At 36.7% G+C, this 23408-nt stretch overlaps 3 protein-coding genes across 3 annotated transcripts; all 3 read right to left on the reverse strand.

Annotated features, from left to right (window-relative positions):
- Window positions 1-13: 13 nt before the first annotated feature.
- On the reverse strand, window positions 14-940 carry TAS2R8 (taste 2 receptor member 8). The gene has a single exon (XM_028119665.2). The coding sequence runs from the start codon at window positions 938-940 to the stop codon at window positions 14-16; it is 927 nt and encodes a 308-aa protein (XP_027975466.1).
- Window positions 941-2835: 1895 nt separating this feature from the next.
- TAS2R9 (taste 2 receptor member 9) lies at window positions 2836-15546 on the reverse strand. Its single transcript, XM_028119744.2, is given in 3 exon segments — window positions 2836-3652; window positions 3654-3825; window positions 15429-15546. Coding segments are annotated over 3 exon segments (1107 nt in total).
- Window positions 15547-16189: 643 nt separating this feature from the next.
- On the reverse strand, window positions 16190-17160 carry TAS2R10 (taste 2 receptor member 10). Its single transcript, XM_028119856.2, is given in 2 exon segments — window positions 16190-16809; window positions 16812-17160. Coding segments are annotated over 2 exon segments (969 nt in total).
- Between the last annotated feature and the right edge of the window lie 6248 nt (window positions 17161-23408).

Consider the following 23408-nt stretch of genomic DNA (forward strand, 5'->3'; position numbering starts at 1 on the left):
TAAAGCTAAGATTTTACATCATACAGACTGTTGTCTCGTAACTCAGCATCCTGATATATGTCTGCCTCAGCTTGTAATTTCTAATAATTAAAATAAGTGAATGACCAGAAGGATAGAGAATTGCTATAATTTCTCCTAACATCACAGCTAACTTGCTTTCTTTCATAAGATAGTTAAAAGTCGCCAAAAGAGCAGCCCCATAGTATACAAAAAGGAGGAAGAGAAATGAAGTCATAGTTTTCATGGCTCTCACATGGGCCTCTGTGCTGGGGTCTCCACAGCCTGCAACACTGAGTTTCACTTGCTTGATATGTCTCCATAGGGACATAATTAAAAGGAAAAATGAGATCAATGGTACAGTACATGGGACAATTGCCAACAGGTTAAAGAGAGTCAAAGGGTTGAAGTATTGACTTTTACTCACATGGAACATTTCAGTGCAGTTTCTTTTATGATTTATAATTTTATGAAACTCATAATCATAATTTGGTGTTGTTGCTAGTATAAGGCTGATCAAAGAGGAAATGGCCAAACAACCCAGCAGAATCCAGTGAATCACTCTGTCAATTCTCTTTAGCCAGAGAAAAAGCAGATGGGAGAAATTGGCTATCTTGAGCAAATAGAAGACATTGAGGCAGGTGGCAAACCATGTACTTAAGTAGTTGGTGAGTGTCCAGAAGATATTAATGACTGCCTGTAGTTTATCATTTTCATAAAAATCTGGGTAGCATACCATTATGATGCCATTTAGTATCAGTACACAGAGCAAACAAATTCTGGAGATGGCTAGACTGGTGAGGATATAGTCAATTGAGGAGATCTTTTTCTTCTTAATCCAGTCAATCCAGTTTACTAGTCCAATGTATACATTCCCCAACATTCCTATTATGAATTCTCTAGTTATAATGATCACAAAGATGTTGTCTTCCGTACTGAGCATGTTCGTAGGGAGAACACCCTGATCTCTAACATCACTGCAGATGAGCTAATTTACAGACTCTCAGTTGGAGCATGGTAAATAAGTTCTTCAAATCATGGAATAATATTTTCATCTCATCCACTATTTTGACTTTAATATAATTCCAGAAGTACCGAGCTCTCTTTTGAAATAGAATTGCTTCTCCATTCACGAGGACTAAACCAACTGCTTGCTCCAAACAGTTTGACTAGCTTTGAGCCAGGGCAAATTATAATCATCACCCTTTAGTGAGTGATAAGGGAAATGTTTGGTTGAAACTGCTCTCATACAAATTAAAAGAGATTATATTTCATGAATTTGCAACAGGCTTCTTGCTGTTAAGTTCTGTGTCTTTTGACCTGTCAAATTGAATTTCAAATACAGAGCCACAGAAAGCAAACAAAAACATGTATTCCATAAAAATCACAATGTGTAAATGAAAGTCCATTTTCTTCACCATAAATTATAAATTAATCAAAAGTATCCTAGTGGAAATGAATTTTAATTTTGGAAATGATCAGTACAATAAGTTGTAGAAAATTAACTTTCAGTCAGAGGATAATAATTTTGTTTTCATATAAATGGTTAATTAGAGAAAGGTATGACACAAATCTAATTATAAATGACATAGAATTATTAGGCAGGCACATGGCAATATTTACTAAAATTTCTTTCTCTATGGAATTTTTTTTTTAATAGAAGTGAAAGATGCTAGATAAAGATTTGCTATGTTTGGTTTTATTTAATATGGGAAATGCTGTCCATGACAATTCACTTCCTGAAATGTTGTCTCTTGGATAATGAGTCTTTTCATATAAAATTAAGAAAACATACTTTATACTATTTACAATCAATGCCTTTTATAAGATTTATAATCTCGCATTCGACATTGTAGTCATTTCTCTAGATGGGGCAATTTAAGAAATATTTAAGAAAATATTTACTGAATTATATTTCCAGGGAATAGGACTAAGTCTACTGTTAAATTGATTTATTCTTTCTTGGGAGACCTAGCCCACAAATCTAGGTAATACAAATCACATAAACTCGAGTTCTTCTAATTTTATTTAAGAAACATATCTAGTTTTTTCCTATTTCTTATGTGTGCATAGTATGTAATAGGAATGCATGAAGTTAATAATTTAAGGGAAACTAGTTATCTGTAAAATGTTATCAGAAACAGAATAGAAAAGAGAGTGATGCTAAAAAACAAACAAACAAACAAACAAACAAAAAAATACATGTCAAAGATTCTTGAATCTAGAAGGGTAAGAAAACCTTCCAAAGAATCTTTGAGAACTGACTCCTAAAACTGGCATCACCAGCTAGGGTGGTTTTGATATGCATATTTCTAACCGTACACCCCTTATCCCCTTTCCTAGTTAAACCTTTTCTTGAGATCACCCCTCTTTTCTTGCATTATATTTCACCCTAGGGAGGATCTCATCAGTGTTTTTCTCCATCCTTATGAGGACGAGCCATTCTAGAAATGGAGAGGACAGGGCAGAAAATGTAAGTACTGACTTCCAAATCAAAGTAGATAGTTTTTTACATGACTGAATTTATAGGAAGGACAAATATGTTTTAAAATCTCTTCCCCAAAGTCTGTTTGCTTAAGATTCTTCTACTTTTTGAGTTCAAGGCCTTTCCAGATATGACAGAAATAAGTAGAATTTCTTTGCATTTAGGCAATGATATGAAATGTTAGCATGGGATTTGGATTCATTTTCTCCTGCAAAGACAAAGAAATATATGTGGTTCAATAACATTTCATTTAAAGTTAAACAGAACAGAAACGTTAAAGAACACAAAGGAAAATTTAGGATAATGGTAGATATTAATGATTTCTAATAGCATGTATAAAAAAATGAATGTAATCAATTGGGAGAAGAGCAAAGGTCTTTTGTTGATTTCTTTCTCCTTGTATTCAGGATTCTCTGTGGAACGAAAGGTTTCCTTCTTTTGTGGAAACACTTCACAATCCTTAGCACTTTAAGAAAAGCCTCCCTCAGTTTGCTGTTCCCCATTATCAGGATGAACAAATGGCTTGATGGGAAAATGACAGCTATCATACCACCAAACATCACCACTAATTTTCCCTGAGGAATCAGTAAGCTAGAGGTTACTACAAGAAAGGCTGCATAGTACATAATGAAGAGAAGCAGAAAGATGATCACTGCCTTTATGGCCCTCATGTGGGCCTCTGTGCTGGGGTCTCTGGACCCTGTGGCATAAAGTTTCATCTGCTTGGTGTGTTTAAATAGGGAGAAAAGTAACAAGAGAAATGAGGTTAGGCAAAGAACAAAGGGAATGATAGCCCCCAGGTTCAGGATAACCAGTTTGAAAGCACTTGGGATTTTACTCACTTTGAATTCCCAAGTTATGTTTTCCTTATGATTGCCTTTGAAGGGATCCCAGAAGTCCTCATTCAATGAAACACTAATAATTATACAGGTAAGGAAGGACATCAGAAAAATCCCCAGGACGACTTTGTTAATCTTTAGTTTCAACCAGAGGAAAAACGGGTGGGATATATTGGCTATCTTCAGTAAATAGAAGATGCTGAGGCAAGAAGTAAACCAGACACTTGAATGATTGCTAAGTGTCCAGAAAACATCCACAATGCTCATCAGCTTGCTACCGGCATATCTATCCCGGGAGATACATATAATAAAGCCATCTAAAGATATCACACAACAAACAGATTCTGGAGATGGCTAAGCTCACCAAGATAATGTCAGTCATGGAGGTATCTCTCCTTTTGAGCCAGCCAGTGCAATTAACCAGTACAATAAATCCATTTTCCCAAATTCCTATAGTCAATTCACCAGCGATCAGGATGGTATATATTACCTCCGTTGTACTTACTTAGCCTGTCAGCAGAGTTCTGATTTGGGATATCACTGACAATGAATTGGCTTTCAGCTGACCAGTGAAGAATGGTGTATAGGTCTGTCATTTAGGTCATGCCGCAGTTGTCTTTTTCTGTCCTCTTTGTCAGCTTTGATCCAGGTCACTGAGATAGCCAGTCTGCTCCGGCTGAGAACTACCTAAAGACTTCACTGATTGGCCAGTAATGTCTTTCATGTGCAGTGATGATTGAAAGCCTCCAAGATGAAAATAGGAATGGATCTGATTTCTTGGATTTGCACAATCTTTCTCATTTTGAGCTCTGTATATTTTGGAGTCATTGAATTTAAGCTTTTGACAAGGAACTTCAAGAAAAAAATTAATTACTTGGAAAATATGGGTCCAATGTAATTTGCAGATGTGGTGCATTACCATCTCTGATGACTTGCAAAGTACTCCCAGATTATGGTCCATTTGGTGCAAATGCACGTTTTGGAGCTTAAAAATAATTGTGGATTTAGAGTGTTGACAGTTAACATGACTAATTTCAGTCTTAAAGCAATGTATTCACTTCATTAATTAGGATAACTCAGGTAGGTCAGCAGTGATTTTCAATTTTCTCATAAAGATGATTACTTGACTTTTCAGCTCTTCCGTCCTGTAATGGGGAAGACTGAACACTGAAGATATTGCAGTTGTGCCTGTTATTACTCAGAATTTGACCTCAGAATCTGTATGTTAAAATCAGAGTGCAATCTTCTTTATAATGCTTTTATAATAATGGATACAAATTTCAAAGACAAAACATATTGGATCATATGTTTACTATTTGTATACTTTTTTGGTTGTTTCATGATTTAAAACACATAGCATCTAAATCCAGAAAACAATAAACCACACTATATTAATGTTCTCCCGCAATGACTTTAATAGTTCACCAACTTACTATGTAAGCTGGAGGTTTCTAGGCTTTGCTGTAACTGGAGAAGCTTCTCTGTCAGAGGGAAAGGACTTGGGGTGATGATCTCAAGCAAATGCCCAACATCATTGGCATATGTGTTTTAAGAATACTGGTGACAACAGACAATGAGTATAGGGACTGAAGAGGAAGAATCCCACCCATTAGGTGGGTTAGGAGTCAAATATCGTTTCATATATTTAAAAACCATTTGAATTTTTTTGTGGACTGTTTATATTTTTGCTCATTTTTCTACCTTTTTATGAATTTCTATGGTGTTTATATAGTAGAGAAATTAGCATGTTTGTATCGACAGTACTTCCCCACTTTGTCATTTGTCTTTAGCTTTTTCTTGTATTTTTTTAAATATAAGCAGAATCACAATTTTTGTCTCTAGGCCCATAACCAAAGTCATACGCAGCATGTTCCAGGCAATGGGGGGGGGGGGGGGAGGAAAAGAGGGAAGGCAGTTACCAAGTCTGACCAAAAGGGAAAACATCAGTACTCCAAAAGAATTGCAAGATTTCACTCATTTATATTGGCAGACACTCCAAGAATACATGTGAGAATGGACTCTAAGGATTTTAGACCAAGAGGATAGATTATAACACTGGATCTGGGTCAATGTATTGATATAGCTGCCCCTTCATAGATTCTGCATTCAATGTGTTAGTGTGGGTCATTTCTCTCATCTTTTGTTATCAGAAGTGATCAAACACAAACCTATGTAGGCAGATGTTTAAATTTATTGTCTTTTCCTTGTTGAAATACTGTTATACCATTCTTTAGAATCTTATATTTTCTGGTGACATTTTGTCTTTAGTTATGCTACTGATTATTTATGGTCAAGTCAGGCAAATGACTATACTTTCCACATGTATCAAGAACAGAATGCTGGGGTGCCTGGGTGGCTCAGATGGTTAAGCATCTGCCTTCAGCTCAGGTCATGATCTCCAGGTCCTGGGATTGAGCCCCATGTCGGGCTCCCTGCTCAGTGGGGAGTCTGCTTCTCCCTCTCCCTCTGCCTCTCCCTCTGGTTGTGTTCTCTCTCTGTCTCTCAAATGAATAAATAAAATCTTAAAAAAAAAAAGAACAGAATACTGTCATACTGGTCTTATTTTCAGACAACTCATAATCTGAATTACTTGCTGACTTCATCTCCCTTCTCACTCCAAATCCTTCAACATGTCCACTGCATTTCATAGTAAATCATCAGCAAAAACCTCATGTTCTCATCTATTTTTCTGACAGTTGCTGTACCTTCCTTGTTTGAACTCAGGGGGTCTTAAACTTTTTTGTACCATGGACTAATTTGGCAGACTGGTGAAGACTATGATGTCCTCAGAAGAATTTTTTTTTTTTTATTTTATGTCACCATATATTACATCATTAGTTTTTAATGTAGTGTTCCATGATTCATTGTTTGCATATAACACCCAGTCCTCCATGCAATACGTGCCCTCCTTAATACCCATCACCAGGCTAACCCATCCCCCCACCCCCCTCCCCTCTAGAACCCTCAGTTTGTTTCTCAGAGTCCATAGTCTCTCATGGTTCATCTCCCCCTCCGATTTCCCCCCTTCATTTTTCCCTTCCTACATCTTCTTTTTTTTTTTTTTAACATATAATGTATTGTTTGTTTCAGAGGTACAGGTCTGTGATTCAACAGTCTTAGACAATTCACAGCGCTCACCATAGCACATACCCTCCCCAATGTCTATCACCCAGCCACCCCATCCTTCCCACCCCCTTCCACTCCAGCAACTCTCAGTTTGTTTCCTGAGATTAAGCGTCTCTCATGGTTTGTCTTTCTCTCTGGTTTCATCTTGTTTCATTTTTTCCTCCCTTCCCCTATGGTCCTCTGTCTTGTTTCTCAAATTCCTTGTATCAGTGAGATCATATGATACTCTCTTTCTCTGATTGACTTATTTCGCTTACCATAATACCCTCTAGAAGGATTTTTTTAAGTGAATAAAATGAAAATACGTGGAATTTTAAAGGAATCCAGATAGATTGAAGTATATATATTTAAGGCTTATTTATTTAAGTAATGTCTAAAAAGAGATTTCAAGAAAGTCGTGGGGCTTGAACCCACGACTCAGAGATCAAAAGTCACATGCTCTTCCAACTGAACCACCCAGGAGCCCCAATTAAAGCCTATTTTTAAGTGATTTGGTAATCCCTGTGCTTCTCTTGTCACACAATACTAATATCTGACAGAAAGAGCAGTGAGAAAGGTAAAGATAATTTGAGGTATCTGTAATAATAGTGATTTATGATTTCTAGAGATGGAAAATTACAGGTACTGCTGATGTTTCTGTGATTGTTACCTACCTTCATACCTAGAAGGAATGCTAGGGTTCAGGTAAAGGTTAATCGGAAGAGAGATATAATTTGGTGGCCATACAAGTTCATAGAGCCCTCAATTCTATCCATTGACCCCTTATATTACAAACTCACAACGAAATCCTGACTTTTCTCTATGGACATTGCTTTCCCTGCAGCCTTTCAAGAGGCAACAGTTTTCTCTCTCACACTCCATCATCCACTGAAGTGAAGCTAGGGGAAGAGTTTGTAACTTTCAGCTCATTCTCCCTACTTCCTCACAAGACATCCAGGTGGTGGAATCTCCTGTCTTCTGTCTATATATTATTGCAATGTAATGTTGCAAACATTCACCACTCCTCCTTTTATTTAGGCTTCTATCTATAGTTAAATATTTTAAATGTCACCACCATTCTTTTTCCCAAAGTTCCCCAAAATATCTCTTAATTAGATGTCAGTCTCTAACTTATTTTTCATGAATGGCTGGTAGATACAGTATTTCCCGAGTTCTTATGTTAAAAACATTCTCCCTTCCCCCAACAACCTTGGTACTTGAAAGACAGTGTGCCTAGATAAAAAATTATTGGCTCACACTTTTTTCCTTAAGCTTAGTGTTAATTTTGCTCTCTTTTTCATGTTGTTGATGAATGTTGTTGAGAAGTCTGATATCAGGTTTTTTTCTTTTCTTTTCAAGTGACTTCTCCTATTTGCCTGTTAACTCAGAGAAATTTATCTTCACATTTAAAGTCTGACGTTATTTAGTAGCATATGTCTCTGAGTTGAACTTTCTGGATCAGTTTTCCCATGTATGTTGTCATCCCAACATATGACTTCAAGTAATTTACTTTATCTTATTTTTTTCAAGTAATTTTTTTTAAGATTTATTTATTTGTCAGCGAGAAAGCCCAAACAGGGGGAATGGCAGGCAGAAGAAGCAGGCTCCCCACTAAGCAAGGAGCCTGATGTGAGACTCAATCCCAGGACCCTGGGATCATGACCTGAGCTGAAGGCAGATGTTTAATTGACTGAGCCACCCTGCGTCCCTCAAGTAATTTATTTTCAAAAAGCTTTCTTGAATTCTCTTTTTAAGTATTAATTCATTTCCTTACTTTGTTTTTTTCTCTTCAGAGATCCAAGTATTTGTTTATCATGGCCTGCTTTTTAAAAAGATTTTTACTTAAGATCAATTTAATAACATATACTCTATTATTAGTTTAAGAGGTAGAATCCAGTGATTCATCAGTTGCATACAGCACCCAGTGCTTATTACATCAAGTGCCCTCCATAATGCCCATCACCCAGTTACCCTATCCCCCTCCTCTCCAGCAACCCTCAATTTATTTCCTATAGTTAAGAGTCTCTTATGCTTTGCCTCCCTCTCTATTTTCATCTTATTTTATTTTTCCCTCCCTTCCCTATGTTCATCTGTTTTGTTTCTTAAATTCCACATATGAGTGAAATCATATGGTATTTGTCTCTCTCTGATTTATTTCGCTTAGCATAATACCCTCTAGTTCCATCCATGTTGTTGCTAATGGCAAGATTTCATTTTTTGGTGGCTGCATAATATTCCATTGTGTATGGACTATTCTTCTTCTTTATCCATTCATCTGTTGATGTACATCTGGGCTCTTTCCATAGTTTGGCTATTGTGGACATTGCTGCTATAAACATTGGGGTGCACGTACCCCTTTGGATCACTACATTTGTATCTTACTGGTAAATACACAGCAGTGCAATTGCTGGGTCATAGGGTAGCTCTATTTTCAACTTTTTGAGGAACCTCCATACTATTTTCCAGAGTGGCTGCACCAGGTTGCATTCCCACCCACAGTGTAGGAGGGTTCCCCTTTCTCCACATCCTCACCAACATCTGTTGTTTCCTGACTTGTTAATTTTAGCCATTCTGACTGGTGTGAGGTAGTATCTCATTGAGGTTTTGATTTGTACTTCCCTGATATTGAGTGATGTTGAACATTTTTTCATGTGTCTGTTTATCATGGTCTGCTTGTTATATTTGTCTTTTGCTTTTTAATATTATTGTCTTTTATGATTTCTGTGTTACTTTCTTCTTTCTCATTTCTTTTATCTCCTTTATCAGTACCTTTGACTGATCTATGTGCTCTTATACACATTAAAATTTCTCTTCATTTCTAAGGTGATTTTTATCTCTTTAAATTTTTTTCTTGATTTCTATCAGCTTTTGTATCCTGTCTTTCTGTTGTATGAACATGTCTTGTTTGAGTGTTTCATTTATGTTTCATGGTGTTTTTCACTTGTTTAATTCTCTTTTAGTCATCTTAGCATGTTGTATCAATCTTCCTCTATTTCATGGCTGTTACTTTTCTAGGGTATATTCACATACTGAAAATGCTGAAAAGGTTGGTTTTCCCTCTGTGTGTTTGTGTGTGAGTGTAGCCATATATGAATGCAGATATTTTATTTTTGCTGTTGTGTTTTTGTGGTGGTGGTTCTTTAAATCTTATGGATATTCCTTCACCAACTACTAGCAAGATGATTTTTTTTGACAGTTGAGAAGCTAAAGTTGAAGTTGGGTGGTTTTATTTATTTCTCAGCTCTGGGATCTTCTTGAGTTACTACAGTTTGGACATTTTCATTATTATATATCATTATTCTGTGTACAGACTTCCTGGTTATTTTCCAGTTTTATCTTGTTTCTGTCTTGCTTGGTCTTGGCTTGTGTCTCAAGAAGATACTGCTTCAGATTTCTGTGGTGTCTTCCTTTCTCTCCCTGAGAGGCACTGCCTTCCTGACTATAACCTCTTGCCCCATGTATTTTGCATTGCTACTTCATAGACCCTCTTCTGTAGCTAAATGCAGTTCAGACCCAGTGTAACTCGTCTTTTTCTTAGGGTGTGGACCTTATGGATGACATCTGGGTTCTGCCATTTCTAGGGTCCTTCTAAATCCTCTGCTTCTCTGATTTTATTTTATTTTTCCAGAATTTGTTGCTAAATTTTCAGAATTCCAGATCAGCTGGAATTCTGACATCACTGTGAGATCTGTTGCTCACTCTATTCACCTCAGGTGTTCTCCACCCATTTACACTGAAATTGTAATGAGTAGGTCTTGTTTTGTTTTGTTTTTAAAGATTTTATTTATTTATTTGACAGAGAGAGACACAGCGAGAGAGGGAACACAAGCAGGGGGAGTGGGAGAGGGAGAAGCAGGCTTCTTGCCGAGCAGGGAGCCCAGATGCGGGGCTCGATCCCAGGACCCTGGGATCATGACCTGAGCCGAAGGCAGATGCTTAACTGACTGAGCCACCCAGGTGCCCCTAAAAAGAGATTTTTATTTTTTTCATTTTTTATTTTTTTTATTATGTTATGTTAGTCACCATACAGTACATCATTAGTTTTTGATGAAGTGTTCCATGATTCATTGTTTGAGTATAACACCCAGTGCTCCATGCAGAACGTGCCCTCCTTAATACCATCATTGGGCTAATCCATCCCCCCACTCTCCTCCCCTCTGAAACCCTCAGTTTGTTTCCATAGTCCATAGTCTCTCATGGTTCGCCTCTCCCTCTGATTCCCCCCCTTCATTTTTCCCTTCCTTCTCCTAATGTCCTCCATGCTATTCCTTATGTTCCACATATAAGTGAAACCATATAATAATTGTGTTTCTCTGCTTGATTTATTTCACTTTGCATAATCCGCTCCAGTTCCATCCATGTCGATGCAAATGGTGGCTATTCATCCTTTCTGATGGCTGAGTAATATTCCATTGTACATATGGACCACATCTTCTTTATCCATTCATCTGTTGAAGAGCATCTCAGCTCCTTCCACAGTTTGGCTATTATGGACATTGCTACTATGAACTTTGGGGTGCATATGGCCCTTCTTTTCACTACATCTGTATCTTTGGGATAAATATCCAGTAGTGCAATTGCTGGGTCATAGGGTAGCTCTATTTTTAACTTTTTGAGGAACCTCCATACTGTTTTCCAGAGTGGCTGTACCAACTTGCATTCCAGCCAACAGTGTAAGAGTGTTTCCCTTTCTCCACATCCTCTCCAACATTTGTTGTTTCCTGCCTAAAGATACATCCATACGGAAAGTGAGGAGATGGAGAACCATTTTTCATGCAAATGGACCTCAAAAGAAAGCTGGGGTAGCAATTCTCATATCAGACAAATTAGATTTTAAGGCAAAGACTATAGTAAGAGATACAGAAGGACACTATATCATTCTTAAAGGGTCTATCCAACAGGAGGATCTAACAATTGAAAATATCTATGCCCCCAAACATGGGAGCAGCCAACTACATAAGCCAACTGCTCACCAAAATAAAGAAACAGATTGATAATAGTACGTTAATAGTAGAAGACCTCAACACTCCATTCCCAGCAATAGACAGATCATCTAAGCAGAAAATCAACAAAGAAACAAGAGCTTTGAATGACACACTGGGCCAAATGGACTTCATAGATATATACAGAACATTCCATCCTAAAACAACAGAATACTCATTCTTCTCGAATGCACATGGAACTTTCTCCAGAATAGACCACATACTGGGTCACAAATCAGGTCTCAACCAACACCAAAAGACTGAGATTATTCTCTGCATATTCTCAGACCACAGTGTTTTGAAAATGGAACTCAATCACAAGAAAAAATTTGGAAGAAATTCAAACACTTGGAAGCTATAGACCATCCTGCTTAAGAATGTTTGGGTCAACCAGGAAATCAAAGAAGAACTTAAACAATTCATGGCCAGACTTATCCAAAAGAAAAGAGAAAGGATCCAAATTAATAAAAATGAGAATGAAAACACATCAGTCCAAAACCTATGGGATACTGCAAAAGTGGTCCTAAGGGGGAAATACATAGCCATCCAAGCCTCCCTCAAAAAAACAGAAAAATCCCACATGCACAAACTAACTCTACACCTTAAAGAACTGGAGATAGAACAACAAATAAAGCCTAAACCAAGCAGAAGAGAAATAATTAAGATTAAAGCAGAGATCAATGAATTAGAAACCAGAAATACAGTAGAGTAGATCAATGAAACTAGAAGCTGGTTCTTTGAAAGAACTAATAAGATCAATAAACCACTGGCTAGACTTATCCAAAAGAAGAGAAAGGACCTAAATTAATAAAATTATGAATGAAAGGGAAGAAATCACAACTAACACCAAGGAAATAGAAACAATTATATATTAAATAATAGAAATTATTATCAACAACTATATGCCAATAAATTAAGCAACCTGGAAGAAATGGATGCCTTCCCAGAAACTTATAAACTACCAAGACTGAAACAGGAAGAAATTGGCAATCTGAATAGACCAATAACCAGTAACAAAATTGAAGCAGTGATCAAAAACTTCCCACAAAACAAGAGTCCAGGGTCTGATGGATTCCCAGGGGAATTCCACCAAACATTCAAAGAAGAAATAATACCTATTCTCCTGAAGCTGTTTCAAAAAATAGAAACAGAAGGAAAACTTCCAAACTCATTCTATGAGGCCAGCATTACCTTGATCCCAAAACCAGGCAAAGACCCCATCAAAAAAGAGAATTACAGACCAATATCCCTGATGAATATGGATACCAAAATTCTCAAAAAAAGTTATCAAATACAGGTGAAGGAGTGAAAGTCTTTCAGAAATACTTAAGGACATATAAGCTATTATAAAAACATTGTAAATTTAGGGTGTTGGGTGGCTCAGTCGGTTAAGCGTCTGCCTTCAGCTTGGGTCATGATCCTGTAATCCCAGGATCAAGTCCCGCATCGGGATCCCTGCTCAGCAGAGAGTCTGCTTCTCCCTCTGATCCATCATTTCTCGTGCTTTCTCTCTCTCATGCTCTCTCTCTCAAATAAATGAATAAAAAATCTTTTAAAAAATTGTAAATTTATATACTATGGCTGAAAAGAGAGTAGATTTAACCAAAGATTTTACACCAAGAATTTGGGAGAAACTAAAATTAAATACTATAGATTTGTATTCATTGAGAAACTCTTCTACAGAGAAGTTGAATGTATGTTCTAAGAACAGAACATAAACAGAACAGAATGGAAAAAAGATCAAAAAAGGCTCATTTGTTTCATCTTTACTTAAAACAGTTGGATCAGAATACCATCTATTGCTGTTTCATATTGAAACATTGCTGAAAGAAATTAAATAAGACACAAATAAATAGAAAGATAGCCCATGTTTGTGGATAAGAAGACTTAATATTGTTAAGATGTCAGTATGACCCAAAGTGATCTATAGATTCAATGAAATACCTATCAGAAATTCCCAGAGGCTTTTTTTTCAGAAACAGAAAAACTGATCCTCAAGTTCATATGGAATTACAAGGGACACTGAATATCTAAACAATCTTTAAAAAAAGAAGAACAAAGTTGGAAGACTCACACTTACTGATTTTAAGACTTATTACAAAGCTACAGTAGTCAAGACACATGGACCAATAGAATAGAATTCAAGGTCCTGAAATAAACCCATACACATATGGTGAATTGATTTTCACCAAAGATGCTAAAACAATTCACTAGGAGAAAAGTCTTTTTAAGACTGCACAGCATTGTGAATGTAATTAATGCCACAGAATTGTACACTTAAAATGGTTAAAATGGTATATTTTTTGTTTTATGTATTTTACCATAATAAAAAGACATTTTAAATGAAAACATAAATTTTAAAACTGGAAACTGCAGACCATAAAAACATGCAGCATAGGAAAGACTAGAAATAGATAAGCTAAACTTCTGTTTTACTTGGGATGGGGAATGCTCTTTTCATCATTTCATAAGGAAAGTTAACCAAACAGATTTTATTCGTGTACCTTGTTTTTTATTTAATTTTATTTTCCTGATTACATTAATTATTGAATAAATTATAGAAAATTTAGAAATTTACAGAAGACTAAAAGAAGAAAACAAAAATCATCTACAGTCTCATTACTTATGGATAAAGGACCTATCCCTCTAGTTTACATATAAATATAATCAAAACAGATTTTTAAGCCACATACCTATGAATCTATACCTACTTTGAAATTTAACTTTAAATCTATGTAGAAACATGTTAACACTAATTAGTTGAGCATCACAAATATGCACAATCTCAATTTCTCCTTCATGCCTTTCTGTGTTTTTAATTTTAGGTGCAATGAAACTGTTTTATTTCATAATCAGACAAAAAATGGATCTATGATCAAAGGCATATGTATCAATAAAACCAAACCAAATTTTTGTAAAAATAGCAAAATAGCAGTAAAAGATAAATCTTAAAGGGAAACAAATGGATTTAAGTTCATATAAATTACAAACTTATTTCCCCAAACACCACAAACTAAGTTATTTACTAAACAGAAAATTAAGAAAAAAAGATCATAACACATATATGGCATAATGTTAACATATAAAGTATCAAAATTGGTAAGAAACATCATAAGGCATGAAAAATAGAAAGAAAACAAATGAATAATTCCCAAAAATTATATTCCATTGGTTAATAATTCTGTACAAATGCTTAACTCATTAGTAATCAAATATATGCAAATTAAAAGATGTTTTGTGATCAAAGTAACAACCGTAAACATAATAATCCTAAATGACTTTGAGATTGAAATTAGGATGGGTTATTTTCTTCACTATCAAAATATTAGTTTACTCTTTCTGCTGGGCAACTTATCAATTCTACAAGGAATTTATCAAGTTCTTCCATATTGAAATTTTTCTTAAATAATTTCAAATACTGCACTCTCTATACACCAGTCAGATTGGACCTTCAGTTCCTGCAATGCCCTCTACTCCTTCTTGCTTCAACACCTATGCACAGGTGCATTCCCTACCCTAAATCTCTCCTGCTCTGCCCACCTTACTCTTAGGCATTATTCAGATCTCAAAAACAAAAACAAAAACATTTCAACCTCAGCAGCACCTTCTCTTTTCCCAGGGCCAAGTCAGATCATTTGTTTAGCACCCTTTAGTTTTTCTTTCCCAACTCCATAAATATAATTGTTTAAGTTATTATTTGCTATCTATTTGCTTTTTTAGTAAAATATCTTATTCATTACGCTGGCCTCTTGTTTAGTACTATATCCTCAGCACCTAGCAGAGTTAGTGTTCAGAAAGTATTTGAATGAATTAAGCCTTTATATTTAGAAATCTTCTAGGCCTCAGGCCATAGTATAAGGTCAATGTACTTTTGCAAGATGCCAGAAGAGGTTACTCGGTTCACATTCTGGGTTGGACATAAATATTCCTTTCAAAAATCAGCATTTGAAATATGTCTGTGAGTGTGAGTTTGTGTGTATTAACGTAAGTAAGTGTAAGAGCCTAGAGTAGAACACCTACTTCGTACTGATTCTATCCTGGGTTCAGTCTTGTGTCCCTTGGCATAACTCCGGGACCATGTTGAGTCCTTTGGATCTGTACTTCTAGCAGAAGCTTTGCAAAACTCTAGTTGGTTCATGATTCTGCTTCATTTCCAATCAGTGGGTTTGAAGAATATAAAGACTCCTTCATCAGTGTTCTGATCCCCTGGCCCCCATGTAGACTCTGCTTCCTAGCTATTTCCTACAGAACATCTACTGCTATCACTATGGCTACTACATCAAACACATGTCAATTACAAACAAATTAAGATTTAAACACTGAAAGTAAAAGTGATCTTTTTTAAAGAATTAAAATTGCACACTCAAAAGACCCACCTCCGTCTCTGACTCTTACATCCATGTTCTAAATATCAAGACTGATTACAATTCCCTTTGTCTTGCTTTCTGTTTCTACGTGTCTTCTTGGTGAAAGGCTGTCAGTGGTTCAGGGAAGTCGGGTAAAACACAGGGCAAACTCCTGTTTGGGGTGCTTATTCTCACCATCATAACATTTACAGTGAAAATAGTCCCCAAGCTGGTTTTCCTCTGGGAGGTGTGTGGGAAGAAGAAATCACAGGGTGGGGAAGCTGCCCCAGCCACTGAACTGTCATATTGAAGAGTTTAATTTCCTATAATGTAGTCAAGATAATTATGGAAGATTTTAGTGATGTTCAATAACACAGTTACAACCAATGTATGTGTGTGTGGTGCAACTAAAACAGATCTTCAAGGACTTCTTCACTAGATTATTCTCCTAGAACTTCCATTTCTCCCCACGCAGGTCTATGCAGCTGTGAGCAGTCTCCCCGCCTCAGAGCACTTGAATTGCCACAGGGCCCTCAAAGAGGCTTGCTTTAGCTTGCTGTTTCCTAGAATTAGGATAAATGAGTGGCCCCAGGGATAGATGGCTGTGGTCATTATACCAAAAATAAACAGCAATTTGTTTTCTGGCAGAGTGAAACATGATATTTCTATGGCAATGCCTATAAAATACAAGATAAAGAGGATGATAAAATATATCAAAACTTTCATTGCTTTCACATGCGCTTCTGTACTGGGGTCTCGGGGTCCAGTGACATTCAACTGCATGCGCCTGTTGTGTCTCCAAAGGGAAATGATTAACAAGAAACATGTAGTCAGGCATAGTGTAAAGAGAAGAATGACTCCTAGATTGAGCAAAATCTGCTTAGTAAAGAATTTACTTTTCTGCATGTTGAGGTTCCAGGTTGTATTTCCACTCTTCATTCTACTATCATTAATCATCTCCACAATTTGTGGAAAAGTAAATAACCTTGAAATAAACAAGGTTCCCATCAGAAGGTGAAGAACCCTATTGATTCTACCCTTCAACCAGAGAAAATATGGTGGGAAAAATTTGCTATCTTCAGAAAATAGAAGATGCTGAGACTGGTGGCAAACCAAATACTTGATTGGTTGATAATTACCCATAAGTAACTAATATAATCAATTAGGTTACCAGAGTAATACATATCTGGAGAGAATATCTTTATAAAACCATCTGTAATTATTATCAATATCAGACAAATTCTGGAAGTAGCTAAACCAGTGAGAATAAAGGCAATCATAGAAAACTTTTTGTTCCTCACACAGTCAATACAGTTGACAAGGCCAATAAATCCATTCCCTAAAACTCCCAGTATTGATTCACTAACTGCTATAAAAATGAGGAGGCCTTCCAGTATGCTTAGCATATCTGCCAATTCCTAATATTGCTTCTGTTACATTTATTTTAGATTACCTTCTGCAGAATGAGACAAATGTTGGCTGTTTGATGGAAGAATTACTTTCTTCTCTTTCATTACATAAAGACTTAAAAGTGCCCCAATAACGCCTTGTGATGGAATCTGAAATGTCTTCACAGAGACGACCTCAGTTTCATCTATAACTTAGCTAGTCTGGAGAACGTGTGTCCAGACTGAATGCCTATATACAATTTGTTAAGATGCAAATGAAAGTTTCTGTTTCATGGATTTCACTTGTCTTCCTGAGACTATTTTGCATTTGTTAATCTGACTTGTGGAGTAGGAGTGTCAAATGTATACTCACAGGAAACAAAACATAACAGAAACAAAAATTGGACTTACTCTTTTAAAAATATCAACTATAACATCATCATTTATGTTGTATTTATGCCAGCTTAAATATATAAAGGAAAAATAGTTTATAGAGGTGACAAATGAATTTAGCCATTGTAGACACTTACTCTGAATAATTAAAGATATAAACACATTTTCGTCATTTTCCTGATAATTCAGGCAAAGCACATTTCAAGTTTCAATATAAAGAGAACAAGAGATTATGACTCAATTATATAGAAACACTGAACAATTGCCACTTTGTGCTGGAAATGGACTGATCTGGCAGGCATAAAATCAGTAAGGACATAGCTGGAACTCAACAACACCATCAATCAACAGGATATAATTGACATATATAGAGTACTTCATCCAACAACAGCAGATTATACATTTTTCTCAAGCTCACCTGGAACATTCATGAAGATAGACCACCTCCTGGGCCACAAAGTTCACCTTAACAAATTTAAAGAGTAGAAATCATACAATATCTGCTTTCAGACTGGAATGGAATTAATAATCAATAACAGAAAGAAACTGGAAAATCTCCAAATAAAGGAGCTTAAACAACACATCTCTAAAAAACATGTGGGTCAAAGAAATAATCCCAAGAGAAATTTAAAATACTTTGAACTAAAAAAAATGAAAACACAACTTATCAAAATTTGGGGGATGCAGGGAAAGCAGTGCCTAGAGGGAAATGTGTAGCATTGAATTCATATACTAGAAAAGAAGAAAGATCTAAAATCAATCATCTAAGCCTCCACCTTTGGAAACTAGAAAATGAAGAGTAAATTCAATCCAATAAGCAGAGGAAAGGAAATAATAATTTGAGCAGAAAGCAATGAAATTGAAAACAGGAAATCAACAGACAAAATAAAACAAAATGCCACTTCCTTGAGAGGTCAGTAAAATTGATAAGCTTCTTAGGTTAACAAAAAAAAAAGAGAGAGAGGACACAAATTACTAATATCAGAAATGAAAGGGGACATCACTACCAATGTCATAAAGATTTTTTATAAAGATCAAAATGAAATCTGAAGAGTAGAGAATTTGCTTTTAGTTAGCATTGCAAAAGTTATTATTTGATGTTTAAATGAATCAGAGTACCTACAGTTAGGACACATTGACTCAAACTTGTTATACACACATAGATATACACAGATTTTTTTAAATTAAATTTGAGCTACCAGGAAAACTTCCAAGGCAGTTCATCTTCATTTGACGCATTTGATATGAGAACAACTATTCTATCAACAAACATTTATAACTGCTCTGACATTATCAGATGCTATACGGGGATGCTCTTAGTACAAGGGTGATTTTATTTCAATGTGTGGAGGAGGTTTGTTTCCCATACCTCCAACAAAAACTCTCCAGACATCAAGAGTTCTACAATTCAACTCAATTCTCACACTATTTACTAGGAGATGTTGTCAGATTCCACCAGGGTCAGGGCTCAGCCCTATATGACTACCTCCCTCCACCCCCACTTCAGACACACAGGCTGTTACCTGTGCCTCTGAACTAACTACAAATCCGAGAGATTCCCACAAGTTCCTCCTTGGATTTGATTAGTTTACTAGAGCAGCTCCCAGAACTCGGAGAAACATTTTACTTACTATATTACCAATTTATTCAAAAGGATATGACTCAGAAACAGCTAGATGGAAGAGATGCATAGGACCAGGTTTGTGGAAAGGGTACAGAGCTCCTGGGACCTCCCCAAGCAGGCCACTGTCCCCACACCTTCAGGTGCTTACCAAACACGGAATCCTGTCTTTTTCAGATAGAGAATAATGATTAACAATTGGGAGTGCTTCTTACATTATTTGGTAAGATAACATTTATTAAGTAATAAGTTAAACAATGTTTTTTTTTCAACTGGTAATTAAGAACATTAATAGATTCAAGTGACCTTGATGATGAAACACTTCTTGGATGGTAAATAAAAATTCCACTCAAATGTTATTTTCAATTACATTATTAATATAAGTGCTCTGAAATTTTATTAATATTAATAATAACTAGAATTCTATGGCCAGAATCCAGAAATACCTGCTTTGGTTAGGTACTCAAAGTCTTTGATAAAATATGAAACGTAGCATATTACTATGCCTGTCTTTTTTCTATTAAGCGTATGGGAGAAGAGGAGCATATAAGATAATTACTTCATTCAGTTCCTTACAAAAATGTTGGAAAGTAAAAATATATTTGCTTGAGTCTGTATAAAGAAACACTAGATACACAAAACAACTAAAAGTAATTATTTCTGGAGTTGGGCTTCATTATTTGAATTTACACTGAAGATGCACTTCCAAAAACATAAAAATACCTTAATATTGTAATTTAAAATAAATATGTATTTTTGTCTTCCATCCATGGTTCCTGATTCACAGTTCCCAAAACACTCAGAATTTCCTAAGTGAGAAAATCAGTGGAAGCATCTCACATTATAATATCTAGTCTCTTGTCTCAGTTCCTGAAATTGCTTCCAGAGCCATAAAGGTGAAATGAATGTCCTGTTATCCATAACAAGCCCCTTTCAACCACAACTGAGTTAACGTTAAGGAGGTGACTTTTGGAAAGCCCATGAGGATAGGGGCTAGTTGCTGGGGCATCAACAAGAATTAGAGGGTTGAAACTTTCAGTCCCATCCCCTGATTTCTGGGGTGGGGGGATTGGAGATAGAGGTGGAGTCAATCACCAATGACCAATCATTTAATCAATCATGCCTATGTAGTGAAGCCTCCATAAAACACCAGAAGGATGGGGTTTGGAGAGCTTCCATGCTGGTGAACCAGAACGCTTCCCTGAGTCACTGCCGGGTCCCAAGTTACACCAGGACGGAAGTTCCTTGTTCAGGACCTCATTTTGCATATCTCCCCATCTGAGTTTTTATTTGTATCCTTTGATATCCTTTGTAATAAACTGGTAATCTGCTGCGTAAACCAGTTTCCTGAATTCTGGTGAGCCATTCTAGCAAATTAATAGGCCCGTAGAAGGGGCTTGTGGAAACCCCGGATTTATAACCAGTCGGGTCAAAGCACAAATAACAACCTGAGGCTGGGATTGGTACCTGACTGGCTGTCTGGTGGTACTGAGCCCTTAGTCCATGGGACTTGATGCTATCTCTGGGTAAAGAGTGTCAGAACCGAATGAATTACTTGATGCTATAGGAAACCTCTCCCCCCCCCCGACACACACACACTGGAATTGGGTGTCAGAAGCATTAAACACATATGCACAAGATTTTTCATAGCAGCATTGTTTGTAATTGCAAGATATTGGAAACAAACAAATATAAACATAAGAACTTTGTTGAATCCATTCTGGCACTAGGAAGCTATGAAAAAGAATAAGAAATAATTTTATAAATGGATGAAGCAATTTCTTACATATTATGAAATAAAAAAAAGAAAGTGCAAACTATCATTTGTATAAGAAATAGGGGAAAAAGGAATATGCACATATTTTTTTCTTTTCTTTTTTTAATTTTTTATCTTAAGTAAACTCCATGCCACACACGGGGCTTGAGCTCACAACCCGGAGATCAAGAGTCACATGCTCTACAGCCTGAGCCAGCCAGGGGCCCCATATTTGTTTACTTTTTCAAAAATACAAATAGGAGGGGCAGTCCCCACAGCCCAGCTGCGAGCTGAGGAGGCGGCGCCGCGAGGTGGTAAGGCGGCCCCCTCCCCGCTGCCAGAAAGCAGTCTGCCAGCACCCCAGCCCAGACTGCGCCCCCCCATCCTGCTCACCCAGGACGGTGACCCCTGCCGCCCCCCCACCATCGCCGGACAGAGACACACACATCTCAGATCCCTGCCCTCCATCCCTGGGACCCCTTCCATCGGGCAGAGAGCCCACACACCCGTGTCCCCCGCTCCTGGCGGAGGCGCCCAGGAGATCCCCCGGGGGCGCGCCTGGGGCCTGACGGCTTGGGGTCAGCTCCCTTCGCGTCGATCTTGGGGGCACACTGAAGATCTGTCCACCCCCTTAAAGTCCGGTTTCCTGCCCCTTCTCTCCACTGCTGAAATCACCCCCAGGCGCAGTGATTGTGGACCACCTTGGAAAAATCAGGAATTCTCCAAAGTTAGTGCAACATTTAAATCAATTTATGTCTCACCAAGGTCACACCTGCCATTCATCGGTGAACCACTGAACTGAGTGAGGGTGAAGGAGCGGAAGCTTATTCCTTGATTTTCACACAGCTCGTGGGGCTCTTTGCTTTTCCAAAACATTTGAAGCAGCATAATTAAAAAGCGAGTAAAACAAACACAATACAAATAGGAAGAAGAAACCAGAAATAAGTGAAATTGATTACCTACAGGGAGTGATTTAAAATGAGAAAGAAGTTATGGAAAGCGGATAACACTATTATCAGTATGCTTTTTTGTGTAGTTTTGAGTCTTGATGCTAATGTTTGAGAAAATAAAATAAAATAAGGGCTGGAGAAAAAAAACCTAAATTGCAAAATGCAATTAAAATACAGCCCTTACTTTTTCAAATTAATAAAATATCCAATGCTGAAGGGAAAAAAAGAGAACCAACCAAAATAACTTTTTTTTCCAAAATAACTTTTCAACAGATTTTTGACTATATGTCCGCACATAGGCATACATGAACTGTAAAGAAGTATCGAAGTGTAGTTACTACTCTTTCTTTTTCTTTCTTTCTCTTTTTTTCTTCCTACAGGTGGTATGTGTTAGCAAATCTGAAACTACTTTCAGTGTGTTTTAGGATTGAACAAACGAGTATATATACTGAAAAAAAATGAGCTCCATGTTTTTCATTGTGAAAGATAGGATTTACAACATGGAAAGAATAATCTGTATTTTTTAACTGGATTAGAGATACCAGTATAGATTCGTCATAAACATACATACATATATATATATATATATAAAAACAGACACACGGAGAGAATAATAGGTGTGTATGTGTGTATGCAAACAAATCTTGGTTTTTAAATACACTTCCGCACTAAAAGAAATCAGGACTCCTTGGAGAAATAGTAAATCCAGGAAAGGATTAGAAAAAATACAAAATGAGCCTAAAATATTTTGTTGTGCAAGAATGTAAGGAAACACTGAAAGCACTATGAGGACATGTCGAAAGGACGCAAGAGTCAACTTGAGGTGGTTTTTACTTGACAAATCTAGACCAGTGTAGGCATTAAAGTAAATCATGGTAGTAATAAGTAATAATCCATTGAATAAAATATGAATCATGCATCTATTTTATATATAAATGTATATTTATTCATATAAACAAATGAATAAATAAATGGTTGATTTCAAGGAAGTATTCTTTATCAGGCAAAAGAAGTGTTCTACTTGTTTAAGAGTGTATGACAGGGTACCTGGCTCTCAGTCAGTAGAGCATGTGAACCTTGATCTCAGGATCATGAGTTCAAGCGCCACACTGGGCATGGAGCTTACTTAAAAAAATAAAATATAAGTTGAAATTTTTTTTAAAAGGGGTATATGTCAAAAGACCGTTAAATATAATGTCTCCCTTATACACATTAACAGTGTATTTAGAAGACTACCTGTTAACAACTTGATCCTGGTATATTTTAATAAATAGAGTCTCTTCTTCTCCTCCCTCTCTCCTTCTCATTCTCAAAATCTGTATTAAAGACTCAGCTTTATACAGCCAGCCCTTTGTTAACTTTTGTGTGGGAAACTGCTCTTAGTTCTCGAGAGACACGCAGGCGCTTCCCGGAGAATAAAATCTTCAACATAAAATGAAGATTTCTACCAAGTGCTGTCTTCTTGACTCTGAGACTCATATCACCATCTGAAATTAATCAGAAATCTTACCATTTGGGGGCGCCTGGGTGGCTCAGTTGGTTAAGC

Source organism: Eumetopias jubatus, unplaced genomic scaffold (assembly GCF_037043125.1).
Source record: "Eumetopias jubatus isolate StellerSeaLion01/CBP00866 unplaced genomic scaffold, mEumJub1_p1.0 scaffold_8, whole genome shotgun sequence".
Taxonomy (NCBI): domain Eukaryota; kingdom Metazoa; phylum Chordata; class Mammalia; order Carnivora; family Otariidae; genus Eumetopias; species Eumetopias jubatus.

What these genes read in the sequence shown, in the direction of transcription:
- TAS2R8 (XM_028119665.2), bottom strand. Translation starts at nt 940, where the DNA reads ATGCTCAGTACGGAAGACAACATCTTTGTGATCATTATAACTAGAGAA.